We start from the raw sequence: 13,080 nt of genomic DNA, 5'->3' as shown, positions 1-13,080 counted from the left end.
TGGCAATAGTAACCAAGTGGCTGATGATCTCAAAGAGAAAAAATAAGGTCTCATAACTGATGCTTTAACTTAGCAGTTGACATATGAGGTGTATAAGCATTAACACCTGCAATAGTGATTTTAATAATAATGGCCACTTGGGGACAGAGGAGACAAGTTGTAAACATAGTATTAACATACTATCACCTTTTAAGTTGATGTGGAGAAGTGGCTAGCAAAACTTTGCTTATTTACATAACAACAAGGCAGTCATTGAGTGACATTATCATTTATGCTCGTGCCCACCCGATGAATGTAAGTCCAATATTCACTCTCTTTTTGGTCTGTTTTGTTCTCCACCAGCTCTTGAATGAACAATCTCAGCCTTTGGCTACTAAATGCTTCACTTTTTTCACTTGGCAGAAGTGTATACCAGGTTCATTAGAGCTTTATTGCTGAAAATGTGGCTGATGAGAGTGGCGAGACTGAGCCAAAACAGTCACATTGTGGGGACAAAAAACCTAAACAACGAGCTGAAAGATGCTAAAAAGCTCTGTGGAGCTGAAGTAAACTCCAGAGTCTGGAGATAATGCTCTTTAGATTTGTTGCTACGAGTCACTAACTTTCAAATACAAGTAGTCATGTGATCCATTGTTAATATAAAAATATCGATTATAGCAGCTTTAAGATCACAACAGAAGCGACCAACCAACACTTCCATTGTGCCTTGGGGACTAATTTTGGATATGAAGTCAAAATATGATCTCATGCTGGGTTAAGGGTTCTCTCAAATCTGTCCATTTAAAATATGAAATAGTAATATTTTCGTCCCATTCATGGACTGCAATTATTTCAGAATATTGATTAGGAGAACCTTTGCATGCTAGAAGCTTTTTGGTATTTTAATTTCAAATTAAGTACCACTTTTTTAAGGCCTGATGCTAATCATAGGATCATAGGTTTGTTTGTCCACAGCCAAGCACGTAACCCAGTGGTAACAAAACTTTTATTTCTTTCTCTTTTTATTTTTAATTTGTACTGAATGTGATTAACACAGCATCACTGAAGATAATCATTCACAACTATAATTTTAAGTTGTGTAAAATCAAAAACTTAAGTCATTTTGAAAGTATGATCAAGAGAAAACCCATAGTGGTTCAGCTATGTCCGTGACACACTTGTTTTTAATCAAGTGCAAAAGAATTTGTTACCATCAGTTATCATCATTTACTATATCACCACATCCCCACGGCCCTGAATACATTACTGCCACTGTAGCACTCTGCTGCAGAAGGTTGAGTTCAGCTGACTTTGTCGACTCAGTTACGCAGCTGTGTGTGTTGCTGTCAGCCTCTCGCAGAGTCACTCAGTGTGGTTACATAATGACTGTTGCTCCTGCAGACCCAGAGTCAGTGGAGGGTGAAGAAGGACTTAATGAGGTCTATTGGTGCGCACTGACAACTCCACACTGAACTCCACCGACTCTGTGGCTGGACACCAACAGAAACTACTGAAAAACAAAATAAAAAACCAAAATGTAATATCTTTTACTTACTTCAAGATTTCATTTTAATTAAAATTACTTGTAGTTTATCTGGTTTTATGATACATTTAACTAAATATTTCTATACTTCACTAAATAATATTTAATGCAGTGGACAACTTAAGTAACATTTACCTCTCAAACATGTTATTTCACCTCATTGTAAGCAGCTTTTAAAAATGACTACCATGATTATTGTGCATTGGCTCCACACTCCACTTTCTTCTGGTGTAACTGATAATGCTGGGATGGTGTTGTAATTATGTACAAAGGCTGAAGTTGTCGAGCACATAACTGGTTTTTCGAAAAAAATGACATGCAGTTTAAAGCTGAAGTCCATCAGCCGTTCGCCCCTTATGTACTGCTGAAGGAGGTTGTGTGCTCAAAGTTTACAGTGCTAAATGTCACTTTTTTTTAGCCAGCGAATAATTTGACAGTTTGTTCAGTTTTAATGTTTTTAATTTTACTTAAGAAACCCTGAAACAGAGAGTGCCACGTAAAGGCCAAAGTGAGTACAAACAGCAGGTTACAGACTCCAGGCTGATCAGCTGTGAACATGCGGTCTGAGTTAGAGAGGCTGTCAATGAGAAGGCTGCGGAAAATAAAAAGTAAAACATAAGACAAACTTTATCAACCCTACACAGACAAGGAAGATAGTCCAGTCTATTTGCACACGTTCCACAATTTAAAAAAAAACAAAAACCAAAAAAACATCAAAATTAAAAGACTAAAAAACAGATTTGTTGATCGAATAAAACAAATCAACAGAGTACATGAGCACAGAACAGCAAGCCGAACAAAAGGACTAGTGACCCAGTCTACTTACAGTAAAACTCAATCGCAGAAGACTCATCTATGATGTTATATTGCTTTTCAAAACAGTATCGACATGTGTCAGATGAACACATTTTTTATATTTGCCGTCACATATGTTCAAAGCAAACCCAGTGGATACCAACTGATTATCCAAGATGACAGAGCAAGCAAAGCTGCTCCAAGCCTTTGGATAGTCACACACGCATAAATTAAGAAATAAATACGACACTTTTTCATTAATATTCAGAGCACCAGCAGGTTCTCAGAGTTAGAAGAGCAACTGGACAAAAAGGACAAAAGAGTAAAAACAAGGCAGAAGACAAAAAAAAAAGTCAACCGACAACTTAAACATACAGCTTTTATAAAACTATATCCTTGTAAAGTTTTAATGGCGGATGTTTATAATGGGCAGCTTGTTGAGGCAACAGAGATGGACAGTATTACTGTCAGTGAGGCAGCGACTGGAGAATGACACTTAAAATCTAGCAGGGTAAAAATGTAGAACAAAAATACAAGAGAGTAAATACTGTTTTATTATTGCCGACAAACTGACAATCTGTTTCACCTCAAAATACCGACACCCTCATTATCCTCTAAACCGAAAAGTGAGGCAGAAAGAGCAGACTCAGCTGGAGAAGGAGTTCGAGGTGTAGAAGGAACGATCATCAACACAGCTTTTTGTACCTCTGCCATTTTTTCACCTAGATTATTTTGCACATCCACTTGGAGAAATTACTTGGCCTTGGCTGAAGAAAAAGCAAAGAAAAAGACATACAAGAACACCGACATCCCAGTGAAATCAAGTGATTTTAGAAACTGAAAGATTTTATAACAGTTAAAAGATGACAGAAGTTATACGTCAACTCCAAAAGTTGCAGCATCTCAAGAGCCCTCAGCTGAAGATATTTGTATGTTCCTGTATCTTAATTGTTAAGCATCTCTGCACTTCCACATTCCAAAGACACACACACACGCACACACACACACCAGATAAACAAAATAAGCGTTCAGTATTGTTACAGTGACTCAACCCAGAACAATGTATCCTGAGATCTCGCATCTACAGTAGTAAACTGACTCCAGACCAGAGCTACTCACAAAAACTTCTCGTCCAGGCTGTCCAATGCATTTCCTGTTGCTGTCCATCATCTGCCATCTACTGTTTATGGTTCCCTTAATGTCACTGAGACCAGACAGCTTATGATCAGTGATGATAAAGCAAGTCAACAGAGTCCCTTGTAAGCCATCAGTCACGACCTTCTCAGAAAAAATATACATCTTCAACATATACATATCTTGAAAGTTAAGAGAAAACACTAGTTACTTTAACTTTAACTAAATGGCCTTGGTTGACCAGACTTGGCAAACTGTGTATCAGTGACTGAATACTTGAGAAGCGACTGAGACACAGAGCTGCGAGAGTCTAGAGGAGAACAGAGAAGAACCTTTATATTTATAGTTTTATTGCTGTATTAATAGTTCTAACTTTCTCTAAAGGTTATAAATTTTATTACAGCCACTGGTTAAGAAGCCAGGCCATAGTTCTTCTTTTTAACTCCTTCAGAGTGCAAATATCTTACACGCGCAAACTCCTGCACTGACCGAGCTTCCCTTTCCAACTGATGTCATCATGAGGCGGAAAACAAAAGAGCTCTAATTGCTATTGGTGGGTTCAGATGATGTCACTCAGGCCGTGGTCCCTACTGGAAGATTCGGATGACATAATAAGAGGTATTATTAGTGCTGTTTAATATTAAAATAATAAGGCCTGATGTGTGAAACACAGTTCAAGGGTGTATTGTTTGATATGGGAACCCTCTTGGAGTCCATTCTAGGCACGTGGGGGGAACCATCCTTTGTTTATGTGCCAAAAAAGCAGCTTTTCTGATTTGGTTAGTTGTCCTTATTTGGATGCCTTGGTAGAAGAGGCTGTTTCTTATTTCAGTTCTTCCTACATGTCTATTTGCCGCTGAAGAGCTGTAGGTCGAGTTGGACCCACACTTCCCCTGTAGGAACCTCATGCAGCAGGAGACGTCGCTTCACTGGTCCTTTGTTCTCCAACTCTTTCTTTATGGTTGCTACAGGAACCTCTGTCCGACCTAGGAAGTCTGATGCAAGAAAAAAACGATATAATGGGCATGTGTTTGGAGAAGCTGGATTTTTTTTTATAAAAATGCTCAGAGAAAAAAATAAAATAAAGAATTGTATTTTTTGAGACATTTTTATGATGCAATTATGATAACTACTACACGGATTTCAGGTTTTTTCAAATTTAGACCTGTGGTTATTTTAACAACTTAACTGCAATTTAGAAATGTGAGTAGTTCAATTAGTTAATCTGGGAGTTAGATTTTTCTTGTCTAATTAAGCAGGTTTACAGAGAAATCAATGAGAGTTATTGAGGGGGTATGAGTACAGAGAGTGACAGAAGAAAAGCAGAAGAAGAAAAATTGCAGGTAACTGACCATCAGGTGAAAACTGATCTCTTTCAAAGATGGTGATGCAGAGGACGTCCTGGTAGAGGTCTTTGATGTGAAACTGACAGTTGAAGTTCCACTTGGGGTTCAGAGTGTCGGTGAGCGTTCTGGACGTGAAGATCTGAGCTCCCATGGTCACTTCACAATAAGGGTTACTTTTACCTGGAGGAGGGACGGAAGACAGGTGAGCATGGGGAGGGAGAAGGATGGTTAAAGCAGGAAGAAAAAAGGAGAGGAGAGCCAAGAGGAGATTAGGAAATGGAAAAGAGGTAGAGGGGAAAAGAAAGAAAGATGAGAAGAGAGTAACAGCAAAAAGAAGTAAGGGGAAGAGGAGAGTGAATGAAAAGGAGGAAATATAGAAAGAACAAATTAAGTACATTAGACAGCATAAAATGAAACATTACATAAGACAACATGAAAATTCTGCTTAATGGAAATAGAATAACTGCAGCTTAAAGGACACAGGAAGGCCGATGACTGAAAGTGAACTGAGGAAAAAACGGATGACACAACATCACACTTAAATGTGGCTCTATTTTGGCTTCATTAGGGTAGCCATGCAGCGGTGCATGCAGTGATTAAAAGTTCACGGTGTGTTTTTAAGTCCACTGAAATGTAAGGACATCATGTAACATGAGTGTTTTTCAAGCTCACCATTGGGTTTTCCTGCCTTGAGCTCAGTGGCCTCTAAGATGGTGACAAGGAGTCTGCCGATTCCACTAGCCTTCACAGATCGAGCTGCACACACACACACACACACACACACGCAGATTGATTAAATCGAGATATCATCAGATTTGTTGGCATTGGTATGACTGTTGTGTGTGTGTGTGGGGGGGGGATTCATGACAAACCTTGATAGGCCTTTTCCCTTTTTTTCTTTTCTGTCTCAATGAATTGTTCAGATGCAGCCTTGATCTTCTGAACCCACGCCGTCCTGGAAATGTGGACACAGAGAAATTACAAAGGCTACCAAACACACCAAATCTGTCTGTGTGTCTGTATGTGTGGACGCATGTGCGTGCTGCTACCGTTCATTGATGTTGTCAGTCCTGAGTATATAAACTCTATCAATGTGTGAGATGTGGAAAATGGGCTCGTCACTGGAAGGATCCGGCAGCTTCACCAGAACTTCATTTAACAGCACGGGCTACAGGAAAAAAAAAAACGACACGCACTGTCATGCAGCAGCAGCGGTGAAAGTAAAAAATTATACGGAAAATGCACCATTAAAAATAAATAAATAAATTAAAAAAAAAAAAATTAAAATAAATAAATAATTATATATATATATATATGAATAAAGAAAATATGAAGTCTCATGCTACTTCAGAGGAAGTAGCATGACATAGCACACTGACTGTGTGTGTGAGTGTGTTTGTGTGTGTGTGTCTTGTACCGGTTTGTACATCTTGAGCTGTGCATTGTTCTTGTTGCTGAACAGTTTATCGGGCCCAGAAGAGGTGAACTGTTTCGACGAATGAGTCAAAAGCAGGAAGTCGTTAAAGAGGAAAGCCCACAGTTCCTTGTTGCTCTTTGCCTTGTACATCTAGAAAGAAACAAGTGAAATACATCACACAAATTTATGATTTCATCAACAATACTTACAATATGATTACAATAACGTGAGTACAGTTAGCATATTTACTCTTGTAAATGCTCTCCCTCCCTTTTTTAACGACTCAGTGATGATGGTAATATTATTGTCATTTGTTAATGGTGACATGTCATCACTGCCTGCGATCCTTCCGACTGCTTTGTCTCATTTGCATTTTGAGATTTTAAAAAGGATTATTCGGTTTGATGAAAAATTCTAATTTTTTTAGAAAAGGAAAGAGTTGTTCATTGACTGGGATTCCACAGTTTCAGAAACACTGCAGTGTTACTCACCTTGCCGCTGTGGAGCAGTTTTCTGGGGCCTAAACAGTTGGTAAGAGAGTCAAAGACCAGGTGCTGTGGAAAAAAGTAAACAATTTAAGGATTTTCATATGTTCTTTAGAATTGGGAGTTATGGAGAATGGTTGTTTCTGTGAGTATTACAGACTCTCTCTATACTAACCTATAAGATAATCAAGCTAGTATTCATTTAATTCATAAATAATGAACTTGATTCATAGTGAACTGTGAGCTAATTAAGCTTAATACCTCCGCAGCACCATCACACTGTACGTGGTTCTGAATCCATTCCAGTCTGTCAGAGTTCTCCTTCTCTCTTACACCCTCATTTACCTGGTCAAGTTAACCGTTCAGTACAGAAACATAATTTAAATAAAAAGAAAAGAAAAATAACAACAAAATTAAAATTACAAGTAAGTTCATAAATGAGTGATTCAGTGAAGGGATGAACCTGTTGACAGAGTTCCTCTGCCTTCTCCAGAGCCTCTTTCAGGGGACCTCGGTCAGCATGGCCCTCTGCAGTGCACTCCAGGATCTAAAAAAACAAAACAAAACAAAACAAAACAAACAAACAAAACACACACACACACACACACACACACACACACACACACACACACACACACACACACACACACACACACACAAAGTTTATTACACCCACAAACAAGAGACGAAAAGGCAAAGCATTATTTTTTCTCATCACACACAGGAAAGGTCAGTATTTGAACCACTGAATGAGGAGTTCAAACACAGACACGCTCATGAACACTATGGCCTACGTTTTTGATGTGCAGCGGGTAGCGTGTGATCCTCTGCATGGGTTTCAGCAGGAAGCTGGACAGCGGCATGCCCTTACACCTGTAGTCTGTGGCGATTTTCTGATGGGAATAAAAAACAATATTAAACACATTAAGAATCTTGTTTCCACTTTCAAGCTTATGACTGCAGAGAATTAGCAGGTTTTAGAAAGTCAAATGTTACACTTCTAAAAGCACATGTAACTGAATTTAGGCGAAATTTAAAAACCAAAACAAAGGAACAAGGCTGGAAATGGCAGCATTTTTGATTCAAAATCAGAAACAATAAATAAGCAACAGGGGGAAAAGGACTACAGAAAAGAACTAGAATGGTACTCAGTAGCGCGCATATCTCAGCTAGGCCACTGTCAAACAAGATACACCAGACTTTAGGGAAAAAAATTCAAATTCATAGTAAATGATCCCGATCTGCCCCAAAATTTAATGGGTTGTTCCCTGGGCCATGTCCCTTACTCCACCAAGTTCGGTGCAAATCGGTTCAGTACTTTTTGTGTAATCCTGCTGACAAATAACAGACACTAAAAAATAACCTCCTTGGTGGAGGTAACTGATAAGGTTATTAAGTAAAAGTGGAACTATTAAAGCAGATATTAAAAAACTGTGGTTTTTGCACAGTGTAGTGCAAAATCTAGTTTATATTTATGTATATGTGGCATGAAATTTGATGCATTTTAAAATTTCATCAAAAAGACCTAAAAATATGAAAAAAAAAAAAACTCTTTCTCCATCTTTGTGAGGACCTTCACCATGACTCCACATTTCCTCTCTCTCATAATAAGACTTTTTTCGCCTTTCCTGCTCACTCCTTCCTCACTCTCCCCTCCCACCTTAAGGAAGTCCTTGAAATCCGGCTCGCTGTCGGTGCGAGTCTGAAGCAGTGTGGCTCCGTTGATCTGGTAGGAGCAGAAGCGGATGTAAGGCTGCATGTGGGACAGCTCCGCGGCCAGTATATCTCCAATCATCTGCACTGGCATGTTCTCCCCACCCGTCTTCTTACGAACACGTAGTGCCCTGCAAACACATATAAATGTACACATATAAACACAAGCAGCTCTGTATATGGACAGTCAGAATCCACATACACACAACATTAAAATGGGTGCACTTGTATAACATTTAATCACTCTATCAGACACAATGTTCCTTCTAGATCCCATTCTCTCTTTCCATGTGATATTTACTTGTGAAGTTTAGTGTTGCAAGTCAGCAGCTCTTTCCAGTTGACAAAGATCATGGCCATCTCTGCATCATTCACACGGCCTGACTCTGACATAGGCCTATAGAAAACCTACACACACACACAAACACACCAGGACAGGAATACAGAAAGAAAGTGATGGATTAACACACACTTTCAGGTATATGATCAGGAGAACATGCAGACCCTGACACATGTCATACAACTACACAGCATGTAACTGCCCTTGATCAATACATGAGTCATTTAGCAGGACAATTTGCATTACCTCCAGCACTATATTCAAGTCTTCCACGTATCTCTCCTCAGTCTCTATCAGCTCATGGATGTAACCCTGTCTCTTCTTCTCCTGGGGGCTCATTGAGTCCAGGCTGTTCAGGTCTGCACACCCTGCAGGAGATGAAGAACAAAAAAAAAAAAAAAAAAATCCAACCAGTGCAGAAGCTTCAATAAAACCACACTGCTTAAGCCACAGCAACACTTCAGCACTGCATTTACTGCCTCCTGCTGGAGGTTCTGGCATGGGAAAACAAAACAAACAAAAAAAAAATACAGAAGCTGCTTTTAACCTTACTGCTCTTTGTCATGTCTATGTGCACATTACCGAAGCTTTCAGAAAGGAGGGGGAAAACGACAAAGGGGAAGAAGAAGAAGAATAAGAGGTATTATGGAAAGGGAAACATGAAACAGGGTGTGCATCAGCACACACATAAACACTCACACACACTCACCTGATGCAGGGTGCCCATTTGCCCATTGTGAGGGTCCCATACAAATGGACTGGTTCTCCCTCACTGATAGTTCCCTATCCTCTCCCTCTCTTCCTTCAACCTCATCATCTCTCTCATCCCAAAGGTTTAAAAAGTGAAATCTGTTCTGTAAAGTCATTGCTATGACTCCGATTCTGTGTCTCTGAGTATTTTAGTCGCCCGTCTGTCTTCTGTCACAAAGTCTGATTGTGCGCTGTCTCCTTCCTTGTTTATCTCTTTCTCCTTCTGTGCTGTTATCTTCTTGTTGCTGGTGTCAGACTAAAACTTCTCCTAGACCAAATCTGTTTGTACAAAAACAGGAAGGAGGATTCCTTCATTCTCTCTCACCTCGTTGACACATGTTCAGAGTGGATAAAGCTTACTCTTTTTTCTAGCTTTCCACAATTTCTGCCACTGAAATAAGGCCAAAACAAATACGTCCAGGTCAGATATCTAATATCACCGCACGAAAGGTAGCAATTTAGCCAATATCACATGGATAGAATTTATAATTTTGTAAAGACGAACAAAAGGAGGAGAGACACAAATCCAAATTGTCTGAGAAGCAATCCTTTGGGGCTAAGTTGCACAGAAGGGCTACGGCTGCTAGAAGAAAAAGGGAGTATCTGAATTTATAAAAAAAAAATGGATATAAGGCTACGTCTAGCTGAGAAAAGGTTGCTCATATGTATCTGTTCACCCTAGTTGTATTTATTGTGTTGACAATATAAACACTGAATATAACACACACACAAACATTGTAGAGCTGACCAAAGATGTTTCACTGAATAATAATAAAACCCTTTTGTGATCCCAAACCAATCTTTATTTTTTATTTCAGAATTTCAGAAAATATATTAAGCACATCTTCAATAACAGATACACCATCTTGTACCACAAATGGTCTATATTTTTTATATAGATATCTATATATATCTATATATAGTCGAGTCAGTTGTGCTAATAGCCTTTGCTGCTATGAACTCTTGATGCAGCTTCCTGACAGTGTGGTTCACACAATTCTTTCACAGCTTTTCACTTGAAATCTAAGTGGGGTTTGTGATAAATTGAGTGATATGACTTCTGAATTAAAAATGAAAGAAAACAGTTACGAGTGCTTTAGCAGCACTTTGCTTTTGCTTGCATTAGGGTCCACCAAACTGTACTGTATAATTTTTCATTTGCTTCCTTGATGTCGGTGTACCTCAGTATTCATCAGACTCGGCAGTGGAGTCACAGTAGCTCATGTGAAGCTTGCATAGATTAGTTTCTCACTTGCTGACCCGAAGAAAATGTATCCATAATCCTAACAGTAATGATTACTGTTATTTTTCCACTGTGTAGCTTGCATTCACTTTCTGCACAAACAAAAACATTCAGAGCAGCAATAAAACAGCATTCAGATAATATAAGGTGCAGCAGCAGTTTGTAATATCACCCCTGGAGCTAAAGCTCATGTCTGTAAGTGGCTTTGAAACAGCCATTCAAAACTCCTTCTGCTCCTTCTGTTAGTGATAACAGCTGACCCAGTTATGGCTTTTCAAATATATAGGACAAAATGTACGCTTTTGCTTGTATCATTTTTTGTCCAAATTAATTTAAGCGGAAGCGTTTCAAAGGCATAAAATTAAAAGGACCGCTGCATAATGGTTAAAGGTAACAGAACTGACATAAGGTGGAAGCAAAGGGTTAAAATTTTAATGCTCAGTGGCCTAAAATTTACTAAAATTTTTATTTTTAGTAAGGCTCTCCACTTAAGTTTATAACTCAATTCCGAGCAAAATTACTGTTGATTATGTCTTATTTTATTCCTTCTTCAAAATATTTCTTTTATAAGTATAGCAAGTCAAACCTGAAGGCTTGTTTCAAGCATTCTTAAAGACAAGTGCAGGAGTGTTGAGCATGCAACCCAGCCTGGAATTTAGACTGTTCGTTCTTTCTCAGAGGCTTGAGAGTTAGTGCGATATTTGTCATTATTGTAGATAACACGGCTTAGGAAGAGACAGTAAAACTTGTATGTCATGTCTGACTATAACCACATCTCTGAGATAAATAGTGGGCTCTGTGTGAGCTAAATTTGATAGAAAGGAGAGTTAGAATGGAAATAAGGCATTAAACAAAGAGTAGAAATAATAAATAAGAAAAGGAAATTAAGTGAGAGAAAAAAAAGAGGGACACGTGGAGGGAAGGAGGGAGTCTTATGAGGGAAAATGAAAGCAAAGAGGGAGAAGCCACAGAGAGACCCACTATCCCTCTGCTGCAGACACTTTTTTTTCTGGGATTCAGCTTCATCAGTTCACAATCACAAAAGGCACCGAGGCTTTAACAATTGAGAGAATCGGCACTGAGAGTCGTAAGAAAGTTGTACCAGGTACTCCTGCATTCACAGGTAACACAGGATCTGTTTTCATTTTTTTTTCTCTAAAACACATATAACAGTTCATTCTCAATATGTTTCTATCTCTCTCTCTCTCTCACACTCACACACACACACACACACACACACACACACACACACACACACACACACACACACACACACACACACACACACACACACACACACACACACACACACTCAGTAACATTAGCTCAGTGGGAGAAGTTAGTTGATAGGGAGTCCAGACACTCCGCCCACTTCAGAAAAGAGTGTAATAGTGGGTCTCCCTGAAGTCAGGAGGAGTAGAGGAAGAAGAGGTGGAGGAGGAAGAGGACTTTCTACCAGCCTAGAAGGAGAAAGAGACAGAAGCCAAGGAATGGAGAGACAGAGAGGGAAGGAGAAATGCACATTGGGAAGGGAGGGAGGAAGTGAGAAAAACAGGGACAAAGGTGAAATGTCAGTGAGAAGAAGGGATAAACAGATGAAGAAATGGATGGATGTGAGGATGTTAGATGAGGGTTGCATAGATGAACAACAACGGGATAGGGATTAGTTGGTCACAGACGTTTGAAAGAAAATGGAAGTAGAGCATCTCCGTGTTTTAAACAAGCAATTTTTCCTTTCATGTATAGTCTTGATATGATGTTTAAGGGATTTACTTACACTGCTGGCTGGGGTCGCAATCCGCTGTGGTCATCTTAACGTAATTGGTGGGGAACAGGCCAGTGACCCCATTGATCTCTCCTTTCCACCAATCAGGGTTGTTCTTGTCTAGAACGCTGATCAGCTGACCTTTAGAGAAGCTCATCTCATCCTCGTTGGCGGCGGTGTAGTCGTATATGGCGATCACTTGACACACTGAGAGAAAAGAGGACAGAGTCTGTATGTGTGAGTGTGAGTTATTTTTACTCACCCAACCATTTTAATCACAATCACAACTGTAGAAAATGTAGTGGACTTTCACCTCTGGCCTTCACCTGACCTGCAGAAATTTGTGTGTGTGTGTGTGTGTGTGTTACCTGGCTGGGGTGCTGGTGTGGACTTGCCGCTGTTGGATCCCAATATCTTGACATGAGCAGCAGGGAACCAGCCCTTCTGTCGCTTTTTACCACGGGCCTAGAGTCAAAAAACACAAACATCTGTAGCTAATGATGTTTCAACCAGAAAGCAGGGATGCTGGCCAAGGTCACAAGCCAAAAAGGTTGGGAACTGCTGTTCTAG

General features: G+C 39.5%; 1 protein-coding gene across 2 annotated transcripts in view; it reads right to left on the bottom strand.

The window, feature by feature from the left end:
• Positions 1-1,979: 1,979 nt before the first annotated feature.
• The window catches only part of itsn2b (intersectin 2b), a 30,036-nt gene continuing 18,935 nt past the window's right edge, over positions 1,980-13,080 (bottom strand). For both annotated transcript variants that reach the window (XM_040123589.1, XM_040123597.1), the window contains exons 26-40: positions 12,879-12,975; positions 12,523-12,717; positions 8,999-9,120; positions 8,714-8,820; positions 8,360-8,543; positions 7,494-7,592; positions 7,163-7,246; positions 6,961-7,044; positions 6,706-6,768; positions 6,215-6,364; positions 5,847-5,965; positions 5,670-5,752; positions 5,470-5,553; positions 4,804-4,977; positions 1,980-4,446 (exon numbers count right to left, since the gene is read on the bottom strand). In XM_040123589.1, coding sequence (XP_039979523.1) covers positions 4,298-4,446; positions 4,804-4,977; positions 5,470-5,553; positions 5,670-5,752; positions 5,847-5,965; positions 6,215-6,364; positions 6,706-6,768; positions 6,961-7,044; positions 7,163-7,246; positions 7,494-7,592; positions 8,360-8,543; positions 8,714-8,820; positions 8,999-9,120; positions 12,523-12,717; positions 12,879-12,975 — 1,794 coding nt within the window. In that variant the 3' untranslated portion in view covers positions 1,980-4,297. The remainder of the gene's footprint in view (positions 4,447-4,803; positions 4,978-5,469; positions 5,554-5,669; positions 5,753-5,846; positions 5,966-6,214; positions 6,365-6,705; positions 6,769-6,960; positions 7,045-7,162; positions 7,247-7,493; positions 7,593-8,359; positions 8,544-8,713; positions 8,821-8,998; positions 9,121-12,522; positions 12,718-12,878; positions 12,976-13,080) is intronic.

Source organism: Xiphias gladius, chromosome 1, assembly GCF_016859285.1.
Source record: "Xiphias gladius isolate SHS-SW01 ecotype Sanya breed wild chromosome 1, ASM1685928v1, whole genome shotgun sequence".
Classification (NCBI taxonomy): Eukaryota; Metazoa; Chordata; class Actinopteri; order Istiophoriformes; family Xiphiidae; genus Xiphias; species Xiphias gladius.
Note: the sequence above shows the minus strand (reverse complement) of the source record. Positions and strands in the feature narration are given on the sequence as shown.